Source organism: Orycteropus afer, unplaced genomic scaffold (genome assembly GCF_000298275.1).
Source record: "Orycteropus afer afer isolate SDZICR_OR568_19922 unplaced genomic scaffold, OryAfe1.0 scaffold00011, whole genome shotgun sequence".
NCBI classification, from domain to species: domain Eukaryota; kingdom Metazoa; phylum Chordata; class Mammalia; order Tubulidentata; family Orycteropodidae; genus Orycteropus; species Orycteropus afer.
This window is the reverse complement of record NW_006921598.1, coordinates 2,501,547-2,522,357: the sequence shown is the minus strand read 5'-3', so window position 1 is coordinate 2,522,357 and position 20,811 is coordinate 2,501,547. Positions and strand designations below refer to the sequence as shown.

At 33.0% G+C, this 20,811-nt stretch overlaps 1 protein-coding gene across 1 annotated transcript in view; it reads right to left on the bottom strand.

The window, feature by feature from the left end:
* The window catches only part of EPHA7 (EPH receptor A7), a 224,850-nt gene that overhangs the window by 197,196 nt on the left and 6,843 nt on the right, over window positions 1-20,811 (bottom strand). Inside the window, exon 3 of the mRNA XM_007950746.2 lies at window positions 18,338-19,007. Coding sequence (XP_007948937.1) covers window positions 18,338-19,007 — 670 coding nt within the window. The remainder of the gene's footprint in view (window positions 1-18,337; window positions 19,008-20,811) is intronic.

Below are 20,811 nucleotides of genomic sequence, written 5' to 3'. Positions count from 1 at the left end.
TAAATATACAAAAACTAATGTACATCATTGGCTCCTGAGGGTGGGGGAGAAGAAGTAAATACTCTTTCAGTAGTAGTCACTTTTTGTTTACATAGAAAAGGGAAAGGTGTCACTGAACATGGGTGAAGTTTGCAGAGCATGACCACAAGACCAACATAGCTAATGGCTAAACACTAGGTTGCCCATGGCTTTGTAACAATTAACAACCACCATGAAAAGGAGGGTGGGGCACCTACTGATACTGATACTAATTAGATATAACCAGTCACTTCATGGAATTAGCTCTCTTTGTTTGGGGGTATAGAGCTGTAGTCTCATGGGACAATCGATTCAACTGACATAATGTAGTTCTAAAAGTTCATGTTCTACCTCCCAGTATAGCAAGTAGTATCTAGGATCTTAAATGCTTATGAACAGCTATCTAAGAAACAACAATTGGTCCTTATTTGTCTGGAACAAAAGAGAAAGAAAAAACCTAAGAATGAGAGAAGGAACTGGACTACAGGACTAACAATCTACATGGACCACTGCCTTCTCTACCTTGATACTAGAAGAACTAGAAGGTGCCCAGCTACCACTACTGAAACTTCTGTTCAAGAGCATTATAGAGAAAAGAATCCAGAACTACTAGAACTACTGAGTCTGGATGAGTCCCCAAGACTATGGCCCTGAATTGCTCTCCAGATCTTGAATTGACACTATCTCCTGAAGTCATTTTTACAAATTAACAGTTTAGCCCAAAAAGCAAAGATTGTCACCCTTGAATATTGCATTATTTCTTTTTTTACAAAACAAAAATAAACTAGATAAGATCAAAAGATCAATAGCTATTCGAAATCATAGGCAAGATTGAGAGGCAGGGAGACAAAGTGAATGGAAGTGAAACAACTAAAACAGAACTAATGATAATGTTGATACAATGAGAAGAATTTAGCTGTCATTGATCATTGTGTCTAAAAGCTGGAATGACAGTGGGTTATGCTTTGCATATTTTCATCAAAAAAAAAAAAATAAGTAAGTTCTGTATTCTATTTGACTTTGTGGAGAAGAAAAGAAAGAAAAATGTCAACATGATTCCTTACTCCTCAGTTTTGGTCTGAGATGGTTTTGTGTTCTACTGACCTAAGCAGTCTGCTTGAGTAGTCTCATGAACATGCCAATCAATCAATGTCAACATTCTAACAGATTCTACTCTGACTAGCAAGTGACAGCCAGTTATCTATTGACATTAATGAATAAATAACCATGCCCTTTACATTTCTATGAATAAAACTTATATTATTTTCCATGTAGATTTGCCTATATGAAAAATGCAGCCTAAGTTGTTCCTTAGTTGTTAGGAAGTAGCAAAAACCAAGTGGCTGAACCAAAAGATTTTTATTTAATGTGAGTTCTCTATTACTTCAGTGTTTTGTTTTTCAGTAAGTCAACCTTATCTCAGCATGTATCATATAAGTTTAAATGACCTGTATTCACAGGCTCCTGAACATTTATGCTATCTTTTACAGACCTAACTCACAGTTGTTTCTGCAAAAAAGTAAATAATGACAGAAAATCCTTAAAAACTAAAGATCAGAAGAAGTTGTGTCAGTATCTAATCTTGCTCCCTCTTCAGTATTCATCCATAACCTGTCTTCCTTGCAGGAAAAACTATTTAAATATTATTATATTTATTTGCTGTTCATCTCCACCTCTATTACTCAGATTTTAAACATGCCATAACGGCAACTGTTACAGCTTTTTGAAAAAAGTAGGATTAAAAACTTTAACTCATTAGGCATCCATATACATATCTTGAAGGAGCTCTGGTGGTGTAGTGCCTAAGGCATTTGACTGCTAACCAGAAGGTTGGCAGTTAAAACCCGCCAGCCACTCTGCAGAAGGAAGACTGGGCAATCTACCTCCATAAAGAATTACTGCCTCAGAAACTCAAAGGGGGTTGCTATGAGTTTGAATCAACTTGATGGTAGTGAGGTTTTGCTTGTGTGTGTGTGTATATACACACACACATCTTGACTTGAGTTCCTTTACAATACTGACAGTGTTGATATTCTGGCTTTATATAGTCACAGTCCAAATATTACAGAAGCGACTATAACTTGAGCATTGATCAAAGAGTAGTTTATTTTCATAGCTGGATAAAATAGGTGGCATTCAAATGTTGAAAGTTTTAAGATACAGTAGATGGGGTCACTATGAATCAGAACAGACTCATCGGCAGCCAACAACATTATGTTTTGAAAATTTTTATTTTAAAATTTACCACTTCATTTTTCCATTATGAAATTCATTTCTCAGGTTAATATTGAAAAATTAAGTTTATAAGTTTTTTAAAATAACTAATACTATAAATTATTTGAAGCAATAAAAATTATGTTTGCTGTTATACTTAATTAATAATTCTACAGGAAGCATAAAAGGAGGCATTGTAGTTCAAAAAAGAGAGAGATGTCACCATTAGAGCCAAAATTTTCAATAATAATACACGAAGTTTAAGCATTTTTATTTACTATTTTATTTTTTTATTTACTAGTATGCATAACATCAAACTATAGTATATAAAATTGCTGCTATGAGAATATACAAGGGTAAAAATACTGCCAGTTATATACTGATATTTTAATAAATAAAGACACAGAATGAGTAAGGAAGCTGTATTTCACTATTTAATACATTTAATAGATGGGAAAATCAAAACCAAACTCACTGCTGTGGAGTCAGATCTAAGTCATAGTGACCCCCTCCTTGGGTTTCCGAGGTGGTATCACTATGGAAGTAGATTGCCCCATCTTCCTTCCAAAATAGATGGGAAGGTATATCTAAAATGTTTAAAACCAAGAAATAATATAACATTTTCAGTGGTAAATGAAAAGCTATCGCCAAAGCCTAAGGCATGAAAGAAGATGCAGAACAAGGCAAGAAGCCTGAGGAAGCAGAGATGTAAAAGAACAGCCAAGTTCTCATACTGAAGTTGGGAAGAAAAACAGTGATAGCCTGGCAAATAATCTGGAAAATCAATCAGAAAGCTTTGTAAATGTGAAGTTAGTACCAACACTGACTTACTGGAGAAATTTGCAACGGAAGGAAAATTATCAAATTGTTATATTCAGGCTTAAAAAAAACATGGTGTTCTGGTACATAATGTCTGTGTAGAATAAATATTAGATACAGTAAGAAGTATGGCCAAAATAGCCTAAGAACATAAAAAGTCCCTGTAAGGTTTCTTTTGTTAACTAAAATATTGCATCAGTATAATAAACCTGAAGCTACATGTGTTCCCCACTTCAGCTCACAACCAGAATTTCTAAACTTAATGTGTCAATTTTAAAGGTCAGTTCTGAGAAACAGATTTTACAGAAGCATGACTGTCACTCTGTCCTTGCATGAGCTGAGGGACTAAATAAAGTCTGAAGGTTTCTTAAACAAGATCAAGTCAGAAACCACATGGTTACACTGAAGAGTTTCTGCTTCCTCCCCCAACCACAGACATCTGATACTTTAAGGGATGTCCACGGTTCTCATTTTAAAACACATTTATATACAAGAGTCACAATATCCCAAACATAGGCTTATTGCTAAAAGTCACCTTGTTAGGATCTGGTAAATATTGCAGAAATTTAAAGTAGGTTAAAAAAATCTTTTCACTTCTCTTCTTAGACCTAAATAGCTTTCATGTCTTCTTTATGGTAAAGAAACCTAAACATCTATTTGAAAAATAAAGAAGGAAATGTTTAGTGTTTATAAGTTTTTTGCTCAGTAATATAAAATTTAAAGATATTACTGAGGTAGCTTTGTTTTGTTTTTAAAGAAATGCAACAATCCAGTAATATTCTAAAAGAGTTTTTAGTCTCTTCTTAATTGTCAATTGACATTTTCTCAAAGAAAAAAATCTTAACTACTCAGTATTTATAAATTAAGTAATTAGCATATACAAATTCAGAAATCTAAAAAGAGATTTAAGAAGACTAACTTTATTTTCTTCCTTCATTATGTTGATTTCTGTGGTTTTTTTTTCCCCTCTAAAACTGGTGAGGTGTGCAGTACATACATGTATGTATGTGTATACATATGTACATCTATTAAGTGTATACATATGTAGACATATATAAATACATATGGGCAGACATAAATAAATGTTGTATGTATGTGTTTTTGTGTACAGTTGAAGTGAAAAACAAACTGGAAGGAGTAAAACCTAGTTATTTTATTTTGGGATTTGTCATTAATGGACTATCAGAGCTAAAAAAGAGCTTACTCTGCTTATTAAAACATAAAGCAAAAAGCCCCCAGTTTACTTTTGATGATCATTAACATACACTCAAATTCTAAAACTATCTGTTTCTAATTTTCTTTCACTAGATTATTCTCTCAGGGAGTCCAAGAATTATTCATAGAACAGTTGTGCTATCATGAATTTACTACATTTGAGTAAATAATGAGGAAATTCTATCTCCTATCTCTTTTCAAGGAGCTCTGGTGGCATAGTGCCTAAGGCACTTGACTGCTAACCAGAAGTTCAAACCCACCAGCCACTCCTCAGAAGGAAGATTGGGCAATCTACTTCCATAGTGATATCGCCTCAGAAACCCAAGGAGGGGTTGATATGAGTTGGGTCCGACTTGGTGCTATTAATAAACCTGTTGTTATTAAAAATAACAACAACAATATCTCTTTTCAAGGATAAAACAGCTTTACAGAAAAATGTCAACTGAAACAACAGTTTTCATTGTTACTAGCCTTCAACTCATGATGACTCCATGCACAATGGGACAAAACTTTTGTGATCTATAGGGTTTTTAATTGGCTGATTTTCAGAAATAGATGGCCAGGCCTTTTTCCCTTGTCCATTGTATCATGGAAGCTCCACAGAAGCCTGTTGAGCATCATAGTAACAAACAAACCTCCACTGACAGGGGGTGGCTGCACTTGAACATGGGGCTCCCACATAAAAAGTGACAATTTTAATACTGAATCACCACTACCTTCCTCAAAACAAAACTAGATATTATAAAGTATTTTACTTTGTTAACACAGAAGTAGAAGACGTAAAGAAATGTTTTTAAAATCAGTTAGGTTTGTGTTGACTTTCCCCGTATTGTATACTGCCTCTCCCTTCATCCAAGTTAATACAAAATTGTCAAGGCAAAGGAAGTTACTGAGAGCGGCTCGAGAATTAAAGGTATCAAAGGCAAACAACTATTATATACACAGCCCTGTAATAAGAATAATCTACATAGGTAGACACACAAACTGAACAGTGCGGGAAGGTAAATGGAATTACACCCACAAATATATATAGGTTTAACAGGTATTTTTACCTATGTATTTATTTATATGTGATCCAAATATATCCATGTATATAATAAAGCATACAGAGAGCAAAATGATGAAGACTTCTTAGCCACAACCAAATACCTTGAGGGAATGAGTCCTTGGGCTTGGAAGATCAGGACCATAGTCTCAGGGAACATCAAGGTGAAATGGCATAACTTAGTCCACAAAGACAATGTTCTACATCCTACTTTGGTGAATAGCAACTTGGGTCTTAAAATCTTGCAATTGGCTATCTAAAGTGTGAGGAATATCAAACAGGTATGAATACAATTAGTGTAACAGCCCAAGAGACCACAAAATCCCAGCCTCCACCATCATGAGACCAGAAGAACTAGATGATGTCTGTCTACCACTGGTGACCACTCCGAAAGGGATACCAATAGACGATCCTGGAGAGAGTGGGAAAAAAATGTGAAACAAAACTCAAAATCATAAAAAAGACAAGGCTTACACATCTGATAGAGACTGGTAGAATCCCCGAGACTAAGACTTTCAGACACTCTTCAAGCCAGGAACTGACCTTGCCCCCATGGCTCAATTTTCAGCCAAACAACAGACAAACCTATAAGGTGAACAATACCACCAGGGAGGTACACACCTCTTAGAACAATCAACCACAGGAGATCAAAATGGTAGCATTTGCCCAGGGATAAAGCTCAGAGGGCAGGAAGGGATAGAAGAGAAAGACGAATGGAAATGAATAATACAGGGAGGAAGTGGGGACAGTGCCGTTACATTGTGGGGGCATCAATCAATGTCATAAAACAAAATGTGTATGAATTGTTGAATGGAAAAACAATGTGCTCTGTAAATTTTCACCCAAATCACAATAAAAAGTTGAAAAACCATCAATTAGATTCATTGAACATATTTACTAGTTTAAATTAATGTCATTAAGTAGTGTTCCCCACTTCAGCTCACAACCAGAATTATAGGTAAATTAATGTCATCAGGTGTCATTTTCTACATGAAACTAATTTCAATTATGATGATAAATCCCATTAAAATAAATATAAACATAAAGCATTAGAAAACATAGAACAGTTTGGTGAACTTTTTAATATACAATTTATTTTTCTCAAAACAAAAATCTTTCATCATATCTATTGATTCCTAATACAAATGTATTATTTAGATATATTCTACTCAGCTCAGCTCACTGCCATTGATTTGGATCCAACTCATAGCGACCCCTCCTTAGGTTTCCAAGGTGGTATCACTACAGAAGTACATTGCCCAATCTTCCTTCCGAGGACTGGCTGGTGGCTTTGAACCAACAGCCTTCTGATTAGCAGTCGAATCCCTTAGGCGCTACACCACCAGAGCTCCCATACATTCTCCTGCCCCCAAACTATCCACTCCTACACTTAATATTTTCCCTATTCTAACTTTCTTTTAGAATGATATTCTTTAATAATAAAATAGGTAATATTAACATGATAGAATATTGACCATTCAACTTTAACAAATTATAAATGCAAGTATATAATAATTACATCTAATTTTTATTATACTTTATTAACAAACAAAAAAGCAGCATGCTGTATCTGTCTCCAGATCTGTGTTTTCTGTATAAACTAAAAACCAGTTGCACACAAGTTGATTCTCACTCTTAGTGACTCTATCCGTAGCAGAGTAGAACTAGGCTCCATAGAGTTTATAAAGGCTGATGTTTTCAGTAGATCATGAATTCTTTCTTCTGAGGAACCTCTGGGTGGACTCAAACCACCAACCTTTTGGTCAAAGGACTCCAGGTTTTCTATAAAAGGCTACATTTCACTGTGTTAATGGCTTCCAGGCAAGTCCGAGGCTAACCTCACCATAGATGAGGGGCTAAGCTAGGTGTTAGTTGGGTGACACAGGCACCAAAATATAAAACACAGTATGTGTCTTTTCAAAGCCATTTGCTTTTCTAATATACTGGAAAAACCGAAACCAAACTGAACTGACTGCCATGGAGTCAATTCTGACTCAGAGCAAATCCCACTGGGTTTCCAAGGCTGTAAATTATGGAAGCAGAGTGCCTCATATTTCTTCCACAGAGAAGCTGGTGGGTTCGAATCACCACCTTTGTGGTTACCAGCCAAATGCCTTCACTACTACACCACAAGAGCTCCTTAACACACAGAAAGTAAAAGATAATACAATCAAGAGTAAATAATTTAAATGAAATAACCAAATCAATGAAATGAAAGTTCACACTACATAAAATGTAAGCCATATAAACTTTGAAAAGCCACCATATACCAGAATGTGTAAGCTTTCTACTTACAGTATTCATTTGTACCATACATGGCTAAACAAATTAACCAAAGAATAAACTCTCCATATTTTTCCAAAAAATCACAGATTTGAATGAAAAACTCACATTATGTTACCACAGGTACTTATAATTCTGAGCCTCCATACAACTCTCTTAATTTGGATAATATTATGATATATACCTTTGAATTCTATAACTTGCAACAAAGTTTATATTACATGTAGAGAACATAAAAATAATGTCTATAGCTCATTAGTTTGACCTGCACCCAAAGTCAAATTGTTTTTTATATCAGATTTTTTTAAATCTCTAATTATATATGCATGTCATCTTCTACTGTCCAACATTTAAACTTACATGAATATTTTAATTAGGTCATCGTTCCATAAAACTATTTTTGGAGATATTTTGCAGATGTAATAACTGCAATTTACTTTAATGTGAAGAACACTGAAATAAAAGATCTTCTGAATTTGCCTCTCTGTTTCATGTATCAGTTTTTTATGTACACTCCCACAGAGTGGCCAGTGGGTTCAAACCCAAACCTTATGGTTAACCCCCAAGTTCTTTAACCACTGTGCTACCAAGGCTCCTTTGAAATACATAGGTGAAATTCCTGTCATAAAAATATTAATTCTATTTACACAAAATAACTAATTATATTATATATCATTATAGATAAAATCTCCCATAGATTATTGATAATTATCTTAGAGGAAATGGCTAGAAGTTAAATAAATCAAACTAAATGTAAAACTTTAAGGCATCATTGATTTGTATTACTACACTGCCTGCCAGAAATTCATGAAAAATTAAACTTCCACTAGAAATGTAAGAGTGACACATATACTTGTCAATGTTAGGCTAATTAGAAATTTTCTGAAGTTATATACTAATCTTACAAATTACAGAAAAGTAAATCAGATATATTAATTTTGTATTTATTCTCTTCTTTCATTATTCCTTCTTCCCTTTCATCATTTTTCTTCTTGTCTTTCCTCAGTCTTAGAACAGCTACCATGCTAAATGCACTGTGAGTACATATAAAAATGATTAAATATTAGTAAAGAGTATACTTTCATATAAAGCCAAAAATATTCTAGTAGGAAAATGTGACATGATTCTAATTTTAAGTTTCCCTCACTCTGTGTGTGTGTATGTATATATATATATATTTAGAAATTATTACACATCTATATATATTTAGAAATTATGAACACATATCTCTGGAAAGTACACAAGAAACGGTAACAGTACTGGTTTCTGGGAAAAGCAACTGCACATTACCTATTCAAAAATATCTTAAAACAAGTATAATAAGCATCTGCAAAATGAATAATTTACAAGAGTGTAAAAAATTGTAAAGGTAATATAGGCATAATTGAAATATCAGAAATGCATTTTGACATAATATTGAGTTTAATTGATTCTAATTTATAGAATCAACTGATATCAGTTGTGTTGGTTTTCCGGTTTTGTATTTTTCTATAATTTGTGTGTTTTACAATTCAGGATAATATTAAATATATGATTCATAAAACAATGAACTGTGTTTTTACACAAATAACACATGTGAAATACAGTTTTTTTTTCCAAATTATACAACCCCCTCACATGTCCATTTCCTATGTGAAGTATGCCCATTTTATGTATATGTGTGTTATTTATGTGGGCACATTATTTGAGAAAAACATGGTGATCTTGTAACAAAAGTCACTTTCCCATATATGTAAGTAAGATAAAACACCTCAAGTCATTTTATTTCAGAAAATTGGATTGCTCTCTTTGTCAAGATATAGATAACGATACTAGAAAACAATGCCATAGAGTTGATTTAAACTTGTAGCAACCCTATAAAACAGAGTAGAACTGCTTCATCGGGTTTCTAAGGTATAATTTTTACAGAAGCAGACTGCCACATTTTTCTTCCACAGAGTGGCTGGCGGATTCGAACTGCCAGCCTTTTGGTTAGCAATCAAGCACTTAACTGCTGTGCCACCAGGGCTCCTTATAGATAATAATAAAGAGGGTGAAATGCCTTTAATTTCATTAGAGAATAGATACAAAGAAAATGAAAAGAAAAAGACCACAAAAGCAGTGACAAAAGTAGAGTGAGAATGGGACAATAAATGAATATAAATAGTTATCTTATTTTCAAAGAATTTTTTTTTTCAAATCTAAAGGTGACTTCTGCTCATGTTTGCTAATTATTTGCTTCGCAACCTGCTATACGCAGTGAAAAAGATGAATTATTATAAAGAGTTCTCATAGTCACAAAACTGAAGACTACTCATGGAGACTCACCATGCACAAGAAATTAGTGATATGAATTCAAAATTAAGAAAATATTTGCCTGGAAAAGGGATAGTATATGGGTAAGTCTTTAAGAAATTTGATAAATATTTATTGGAAGACTTAGGTGGTGCAGGCACTGTGCTGGGTACTATGACAGGTAGGTAGAAAACTGTAAGCCTTGGTATTTAAGAAGCTTAAAAGCTGTAAAGGAAAATTACAAATACTGGTAATATCAGAAAACATGTGATGATTCTCAAAAAAGGAAGGCAAAGTATTCACAAGTATTCAAAAGGAGAAACTGCCTAATTTGGATATAAATGGTATTTAATTTGAACTTGTATGGAAAGGCAGAATTCCAACAGGCTAGGTGAGACCTTAAGAAAAGGTATGGCTGTGGTAAAGCACAGCATGGTAAGAACCAAGAGAACGGTACTGTCATCAATACTTCGAAAGAAGAGTCACTGAAGACTTTAGAGAAACTTTTTAAAGGATATGATTAAGATACAATAGGTAAGAATGAGAAGCCATGATGGTTTATTTTTTTCTGTTTATCTGAAGCCAAATGCTAAAAAATAGGTCATTGTAGAAATGCTGATCTATAAGTATGCTTAAAGCAGAGTGAAAGTACCCGGCAGGGGAAAAAGGATTTCAAGTATGATATATATAAAAACCAAAATTAAATAAAAATGTCAGGGGCAAGCTGGAAGGATTTGAATGCTAGCCAAGAAAGTAAGGATTTTTTTTTTTATAAGTAATTAAGAACAATTTACACTTTTTGAAAAATATAGTGATACAATACTAAGTTGAGTTTTAAGAAGTGCATTCTGTGTATGGAAAATGAATTAGTTCCATAAACTTTCACCCAAATCACAACAAAAATTAAAAAAAAAAAAATGGTAAGAAGTGCATTCTGACTGCCATATGAAAAACAGAATGAACTGTGGGCGAAAAATAGAATTGTTAAGAACATGAAATATTTAGGATGTTAGAAAAGACAAAGACATAAATATTATGAAGTTATTGTAAATGAAATGAAATGAATGCTTGGATTTGTGTCACCTTTCAAAATATTCCAAAAGAAAGATTATTTTTTATAAAGGACTTTGTGATAGACACAATGCTCATCTATCAAGATTGGTTAAGCTGTTGGTAATAGCCAGAATTCTGGAGCCAGACTGCTTCTAGGTAATGGTGGGCACACAACTCATCCTCCCTGTGCCTGTCTGCTTGCGGGGGGGGGGGGGGGAAGTATATATACATCATATATATAATGCAATACTTCGGTAACAATATTTTTTATTCCCTTTAAATTGGAAAATAACAGTGCCTCTCCATTGGATTAATCAGTGAACCCCCCACCCCCTTAAAATCAGCGGCTGTAGAGCGTACTGTGACTTATGGTGACCCCATGTTTGTCAGAGTTGAACTATGCTCTATAGGATTTCAATGGCTGGTTTTCTCAGAAGTAGATTGCCAGGCTTTTCTTCTGAGATGTGTTTGAGTGGGAACCACCAACTTTTCGGTTAGCAGCTGGGTGTGTTAACCATTTGCATACTTCCCTGTAAGATTAAATACATTAATCTATATGAAGTACTTAAAACAGGTCCTGACACCTACAATAACTAAAAATCAAACAAAATCAATGAGCTGTTTTTATTAATTACCATGGATTTTCCCCATTTATACCATTTTAACTATACCTGTCATTTACTGCTGTTCTATCTGATAAGGCATGTGTTACATACACAAGTTAATTTAATTTAAAAACCTAGATTTGGGAGACATAATTCAAGTGTCCCTGCATGATCTATCAGTTTATTTATAACTTATAATTTTTTTAAAAAAAGTCAAAGTTTAAGATATTTTAACAAAACTCAGAGAGAACAAAAGATCACCTACAATCGCACCACTCTAACATATTCATTGTTACATTTCATATCCCCATCCATTTTTCCCTAGGCATATTTTGCATAATTCTAAATATCATTATCAGTGTATGTAAAGTTTTACTCATTCTTATTTCAAAATTATTAATAAAATAATAGAAAATTTCTACATAGTACCATTGATGCTTTAAGGACTAAATTTGATCAAAGCAATGTACTTTAATTTACTTATCTATTCTTCTAAATTTGGATATTTAAGTTATATCCAATATTTCAAATTGTATGCAATTCTGGGAGGAAAAGGTTATGTGAAGAGCTCTTTCATTGAAATTATCAGGAATAAGATTACTGGCTCAAAGATGCATAACTATTTATGACTTATGAGATAGATGGTCATTTATTTGTACCATAACACTTCCTTACTTACCAAACTCCTTGTTTCATTATCAATAATAAGATAATAACAAGTATTCATTGATCATTTGCTATGCCCCAGATACTATTCTGAGGATTTTTACATGCATTATTTCATTCAATTCTGACAAGAACCCTGTGAGGGAGGCACTATTTTTATTAGCCCCAATTTATGCTTAAGGAAATTAAGGCTTAGAGAAACTGTCCTAGTTTATATACCTGGTAAATGTGAAGCAATGATTTAAAATCTTTCTGTGGCTCAAGAATCTGAGCTCTTAACCCTGTAGTGTATCTTGCATAATTCTGTGTGTGTATATGTATATCTATATATCATATATATATATATATATATATATGATATATGTATATCTATATATCATATATATATATATATGATATATACATATATGATTATAAATACTATCTATTATAAAGACCTATTTGTTATAAAAATTCATGGTACACATTACATGTTAATTTTCTGTGAAAATAAAGCATGGTTTTCAAAACTTTAATTAAGGAATAGATTTTAAAACATTGTTAATTCTATGAAAATAGAATTTTTTAAAAAATTTACTGAATTTATATATATTATATATGCATATATATTATATTAATGATAGGCCATGTTAAGTTATTAATATTAAAGAGTAAGAAGCAACTATTAGGGATATTTCTTACAACAAAAATTAGTTATTAGTGATATCTGAGTTTACCTTTACATTAAATATCAAAAAGGAAATTTCTAAATCTTTGATTTAATTTTAAAAATTTAAATGAAGCTATATAATTAATACAAGCATATCACATTTCCAGTTTCTGATATAAGTGCACAGAAATTGAATTACATTCTTAGATATTTTACAATTAGAGTGACCATATACCTTATCTTCTAAATCAGAACACTTCTGAAAGTAAAAAGAGGTACTGTTAACAATCTTTCCAGGATAACAAGCAAGATAATTATACCAGGGAAACTGAGCATGTGGTCACACTGCTCAAAATAAGGTTTCATTCGTTCTTAAGTACGTAAAATCCCTTGGTTGAAGTCCAGGACAAATTTTAGGGAAGTAATGCTGTGTAGTAAGGAAAAAAGATTTGAGCCAGTAATGAGGAGGCTTGGATTCTCATCCAATTTTGTCACTTATTAATATCTCTATACTGCAGTTTATTTATATGTTTGAGAGAGAGAGATGTGTTCATTACAATGTGGTAAGGATTAAATGAGAAAATGAATATCACTGTTCAGTATAAATTAGAAACAAAGGCAAGCTACAATGCTGAGCTTCACATTTTAACAAACACTGTTCTACTTTTGAAAGCAAATCAAATGGTACAAAAATCCCAAATATATTTCAGTACCCGATTTTCTGTGCCTTCCAAAAAAATTTATACAAGTAAAAAGATAATACAGTGAGCTCTTGATTTTAAAATTGACTATTTAGTGTGACACGATTTATAAGGAAATTTTTTAAAAAGACTGGACAAAAATAAACAAGCATGCTAACTGACTGGAATTACACATTTTAAAATTACTCTGAAGTACTACATTAAGGAGTTAGAAGTTCTCTATATATTAGTAGACTTCAGTGGCATTTGTTTCTTGAACTTGAGTTATTTTTCAAACCCATGAAGAAGAAAGAAAGCTTATATCAATGAACCACAACGGTAATCAGTTTCATAGTTATTCATATTTCATGTTATCTTTACATGTCGAAAATGCTAAAAACATGACAATGACCTGCTACTCCAGAAAGCCAAGTACTCAGATACACTTGGCTTTAAGTGGCTAACCACCGCATTTGGCAGGGGACTTGTTCGTATCCTCTCTCAAATACATTGGTTTTCCTCAATATGGGACTGGAATTTGTTTTCAAACTCTTTACAGGATCATTGAAAGGAAACAGGAAAATACTATAAAGACAGGGCTGGATTGATTCCAGAGGCAAGTTCTCTCAGCAGTGTACTGGAATTATGCCAAGAAGTGTTTTTGCAAATGAATACAGTGTCATACTTAAGTATACCAAAAACCAAACCCATTGCTATTGAATGGATTCTGACTCATAGAGATCCTATTAAACAGGGTAGAACTGCCCCATAAGTTTCCAAGGCTGTGATCTTTACGGAAAAAGGAGCTCTGGTGGCACAGTGCCTAAAGCATTTGACTGCTAAGCAGCAGGTTGGCAGTTCAAATCCACCAGCAACTCCACAGAAGGAAGACAGAGCAATCTACTTCTGTAAAGATTTACTGCCTTGAAAACCCAAAAATTACAGAGATATGTTACATTTTTTTTTTTTTGCACTAAACTCCAATAGGAGTTTCCATGAGTCAGAATCGACTCAAGGGCAGTGAGTTAACTTTCACAGAATCAGGTTGCCATATCTTTCTCCCTCAGTGGCTGGTGGGTTCATAAATCATCAACCTTTCAGTTAGCAGCCAAGTACTTAACTTACTATTAGTACCTAATTCACCTATGCTAAAACAGATTTAATATAAATAATGGTGGAGTAAATAGTGGCTAAGGCACTTGACTGCTAACCAGAAGGCTGGCGGTTCAAACCCACCAGCCACTCCTCGGAAGGAAGATGGGGCAACCTACTTCCGTAGTGATACTGCCTCGGAAACCCAAGGAGGGGTCGCTATGAGTCAAGGCCGACTCGACGGCAAATAACAACAACAACAAATTCACTTTGTTTTTAACTACCATATAGTGTATTTTTCAGGCGATGATAATTTTGATACTCACAAGTGGTTTAAATTCTTGAAACCAAAATAAATGATTGTGACCAATTTTCATATTATCATACTTAGCGAGATGATTTTCTTTACTTGGAAGAAATTGGGATCTTTTCTTCATGGTAAGTGTATTGTACAGAATCCAAACAGTTAAAAGACCACTTTTTCTTACTAAATTCTATACTTAGGACTATGGAACTCCAACAGTTCCAATTAGCTTTTTCTTATTAACATGTAAATATAGAAATCATTTGAATTAAATCACATAAAATGAAAAGAAAAAAAAAAAACTGTAATTTTCTTTAAAACCATTAAAACCCAATAGAAGCAAGACCCTTAGTGTAATTAATTTTAGTCTTTTCTCAAATTTAACTTTGCATTTTTTGTATAAGTACTCCTCCTATATTTCTTATGTTTCCCATTTTAATTTGTACAAATATTCTACTTCCTCATCAATCAAGGTCTACATATTACTGAAACTGACTGTTTTTACCAGTAAAATTTAATTCTGTGCTCTTAAAATATAATAGTGGTGGCTGCTGAATTCATCATCACTTTCAAGTTACTGTGGTAAACTTCGAGTCAATAACACTGTACTTCACTGAATTGATTAGTTTACTAAAAATATTTCTATGTATACCCAGTGGAATAAGCATTCTGCCTATTTCAAGTGATAAAACTTCAATAGTTTTTGTTGTCCACATATATGAAAATTGAAGGATTTTCTGCTAATTAGAAATTCTGCCAGTGAGGGATCGAAGAAAAGGATAGTATAGACAAGTCTGACTCCTTCCAAGGGTGTCAAATGAGGCCGCTAAATGAACTAAACTTACAGCACCTCCATTCATTCTGATGAGAGTTAACTGCACAATGTTAGATGTCTCATAGATAATCAAGTACTGGGCCATAAGCACTTGCTATGCTTAGGGACCATCCACTTGAAGTTTAATGATTTCAACAGGGCCAGAAAAGTGTACTTCAGTTAGTACATTTAATCAGTTAAACCCAATAGAAATATAATACAAGCCATGTAAGTAATTCTTAAATTTCTAGTAGCCATGTTAAAAAGAGTAAAATAATATCCCAGAAATTAATTTTAATAATACAGTTTACTTAATCTAATTTATCAAAAAATATGATTATTTCAATAAGTAACCAATATAAAAATTATTGAGATAATGTGACATTTTTTTTGCACTAAGCCTTCAGAATCCAGTGCCAATTTTAATTTTATATTTATAGCACATCTCAATTTAGACTGGACACATTTTAAAACCTAAAGAACCACATGTGACTTTGGACTACTATATTGGACATCAGAGATCTAAGTATTTATTAGTTTTTTAAATATTCTACTAGCTCTGGTGGTGTAGTGACTAAGGCATTTGACTGCTAACCAGAAGGCTGGCGGTTCAAACTCACCAGCCACTCCTCGGAAGGAAGGTTGGGCAATCTACTTCTGTAGTGATACTGCCTCTGAAACCCAAGCAGGGGTCGCTATGAGTTGGGTCCAACTTGATGGCACATAACAACAACACTAGAATGAGAATTCTATGGAAGTAATATAGATGATACGTAAATATGTAGGATACAAAATCACTATACGTGAGACATTTAAGAAACAGGATAATATTTGCTAGTATTCTCTAATATTGTTGCTGAGAGCTCAGGCTTTCGATACAGAATGCCCTGACATATATTACTTACTCATGTTACTGTAAGTAAGCTATTTATCCTTAACAACCCCAATTTCCTATTCTGTAAAAAAGATATGATACCTACCTCCTTAAATGACCCAGTATATGTAAGGTACACGGAAGAGTGTCTGTACATAGTAGTAAGCCATTAAAAAATTTTAGTTGTAACTATTATTAGCTATAATGACTTCAAAAGTAGCTAGGACTTATAAATATACAACAATGCAGCTGGCTTAAGAGTTCAAAGAACATATGAAAGTTATTTTTTTTTTTGGAAAGCATTACATTTTATAAGTATAAAAAGATCTAAACCATATAAAATATTTTACATGACACCCACAACAGATACATATCTATAAGTTCTTAAGGTTCATTTGACATAGTGCTAAAAAAAAATTCTGGCCAATTATTATGACCACACAATGTTATATATTAGAAAATCTAGTTTTATAAAACAAAGAAAATGATTTACTACTTCATATGTGGTGGCTCTGGTGGTGCAGTGCCTAAGGCATTTGACTGCTAACCAGTGGCGGTTCAAACCCAGCAGCCACTCCTCGGAAGGAAGGTTGGGCAATCTACTTCTGTAGTGATGCTGTCTCAGAAACCCAAAGAGGGGTCGGTATGAGTTGGATCCGACTTGACGGCAGTGTGTTTCATTTTTTCCTTATGTGGTTATTGTTGCAAAACAATCAGAAAACTTCCAACATTACTTTAAAATAGCTAAACCTTTACTCGGCCTCATATCCACAAAAATGTGGCCTATTGTCAATTGACTTATCAGAAAACTATTCATTTTATTATTTAGTGCAGGGGGAAATAAAACAGCTTTGGCACAATAACCTCAAGATTTATTAAGTGAAATTTGATTATTTAAAATAATAGTTTTAGTAATCATTAAAGATAACTGTAAAACTTTGGAAATGTACTTATAAATGCACTGTCAGTCACCAGAGTTCTATTGTTTCTGCTATTCATTGGCCCATACAACATGGGCTTAAAAACATAAGGAATTACATCTCCTTAAATCCTGACTAATGTAACTTCAGTCTCCCCAGGCTGAAGTTTACTTGTCTAATCTCTTGACTTAAATTTCAAAGTACAAATCACAACTGTTGACTTCCATGTCACACATATATGTAAGTATATGCAGATTCCTCACTTATCCAATATCTCATTATTCAACATTTCACATTTATGACAATAATAAAAAATCTACTACCCAACTGTTTTGTACATTAACAAGGTATATCTGGCAGTAACAAATGTCAAAATTGCCAGGTGAGACCAACACTGGCTGAGATGGCCAAGCGTCAACTTGGCTGGGCCATGATTCTCAACGGTTTGGCAGTTATGTAACAATGTAATGTGGCAGTTATATAATGATATAGTCATCTCACATTTTGTAAGCTTATATGGTCATTTTCTATTTTCACATAATTCTAAGTTTTACATAACAACCTAGTCTTTGAAACCTAATCATATGGGTAAGTGAGGAGTAGATGCATTTAAATTTTAGCCACAAATATTTATTGCATAATTTTAGTGCAGCTACCACTGTGAGCAATTGTTAAGTTTGCCAAAAATATACAGAATTGGGCTGCTGGTATAAAGAATACTCAATGTTGAAATTATTATTATTACCTAACATGTTTAACATTTCAAAAGAGAAAATAACTGCAAGGCAGAATGAAAAGTACAGATTACTTACGTTCACAAGTGTCTCCTTTTTGTTGGTAGCCAGCTTTGCAGATACACTTTCCGATGGGCACCAACCATTCTCCTTCTGCACTGCAGTGCATCCTGGGAGAGTTTTCTGCCTCTTCCTCTGCATTGCTGACACATGTCCCTCGAACCTCGACTAAAGAGGAAAATTCTGAACCAGTCACTGTATCTGGAAAAATAGCTAAGTTCTCAATAATGGACCAGCACTTCTTGTAGTACACTTTGACAGAAACCAAAGCTATGCAAGCCCCTACATCCTGAAAGGCAAGATAGAATCCTTTTTTGGACAAAGGTCCAATCTCTCTCACCTCAGTGTTAAGCTTCATCTTTCTTTCACCAAGGTCACCCTGCGTAAAACTTTCATCTGCAGCAATTGTGTCTATTTTTACATATAAGTTTTCTCTTATATTCCTGCCAGTGTCGTAGTCTGTTTCATAATAGTACAAATTAAAGGTTTCCTTGCAAGTTCCCAGTACTCCAGGAAGACTGTTACAATCCCTCAGGGTGAATTTCAATTCTACAAAAATCCTTTGTGCATTGCCTTTCGAAATCCAGTTAGTCCGCAGCCAGTTGTTTTGGTTAGGTTCCATAACCTGGCACACCTGGTATGTTCGTATTGGAGTGTAGTTCTCATCCAAACCACTAATTTCTTCCCACTGTAAAATGAATAAAAGGTTATCAGTCATTCAGGAAAACAAAAACAAAAACATATATATATATTGTTTCAGTAAGTGTGTGAGGAATCTTTACATATTCACTAATGCAGATCTTAGAAGGCATTACGTTGATTCCTATCTTGGCAAACGCTGTAACCAGAGAATATAGGATTTCGAGTTCAATTTCATCCTGGTGGTGTAAAATCATTTAGTTTGCTTGCACTGTTTGTGCATACAATAAATATTTCATTTTGCTTAGTATTTCTTTGACAATCTTTTATATTGCTTATATCTATACTCTCTACTGAGATTACAATGTATTTTAAACTAAAGTTTATGATGATTAAAATTACCATTTAAAACTTATGCATATGGATACATGGCAGAATTTTTGATAACTCAGTTGACAATTTCAGTTTCTTTATTATGTTTAAACTTAGTGTGCTTAAACCTGATAAAGAAAATAGTAACACTTCTAAATTTAAAAGCATTATTCAATACAATGATATCTATAATGTTGAATATTTTATAATCTTTTCAAGATGAAATATAAAGGAGTAATAGTCTACAGATGGATTCATGTATTGTAATGTTATAGATATAATATTGTACATAAAGCCCGATAACTATAATTATTTACAAAAGCATGATTCATCTTTACATATGTTACTTTCAATAGACAATCAAATATACCTGGCAAATTAGTATATTGATTATATTTAGTGATAAGCTTTCTGATAGGAAAAAATCAGATGTTTTAAACTGTCCATTTCCATAGTGATATAATGTATACTACAAGTAAACCCATATCATATATGTTAAACAAAAAGGAAAACGAAAACAATTTTAGTAGAAATTGCAATAATTTCAAATATTGTTACGTATGTAGAATTCTATCTAAATTATTCACTAATAAACAAATTCATTTTATCTAATAGTCTTAAAAGCCTACAATAACAGTTATCCCACAAATAGTTGTTTGTCATTTGTTGCCACTATTACAAAATATCCCACTTTACATTTGTGATGAGTTAATAGTGAAACTGTCATCTACTATTCATTTCTCCAATAAGTAATACCAATTATAAAAATATACTGGTACTCAAGTCAAAGTCTATATGTTGCAATATTTAGAACAGTGTTTCAAGAAAAAAATGATAGGAAAATAAACTGCAAGTAAGCATATGGCAATGAGTTTAACTTTAAACTTTATCAGAATATTAATTTATTTAAATTCTTTGTATAATAGTAATATCTACTTTTAAAACTGTGTTCCTTAGAAAATGAACAAGACTGACAAATTAGCAATACACTACCATTCAAAAATTTATGTAATGGTTATACAATATTTGCTACAGTTTTACTACAACGCATTATCATCAAAGGTTCTTAAATTCAGCAAAGTACCTTTTTCATGTTCAGCTTTTACTCAACATGATTTGAGTTTGTGACTAGTTAAGTTTGTGTATTTTCTCTTTTTTTCTGTTAGGTGTTTGTAATCTGTTTGAATGACATGCAGCCAAATATACCCATATTCACCCATCTGGACCAATAGATTTGATCATTTAATTATATTTAAACTTTTAAAAGCAAAACTTTTATTTTTTCCTTTGGAATGGTATCTAATAATTATCATTATCTGCTAAATACCATTATCTATCATTATTTTGTAATGGTATCTACTAAAAAAAAAAAAAAAAAGTGCTTCAAAAGATAAATGTGCTTTTGTAACTTTTCCCCAGTTCGAAGAAACCAAGCCTAATTATTATAAAGGAATATATCTCTAGAATTTCCTTTTCTAACT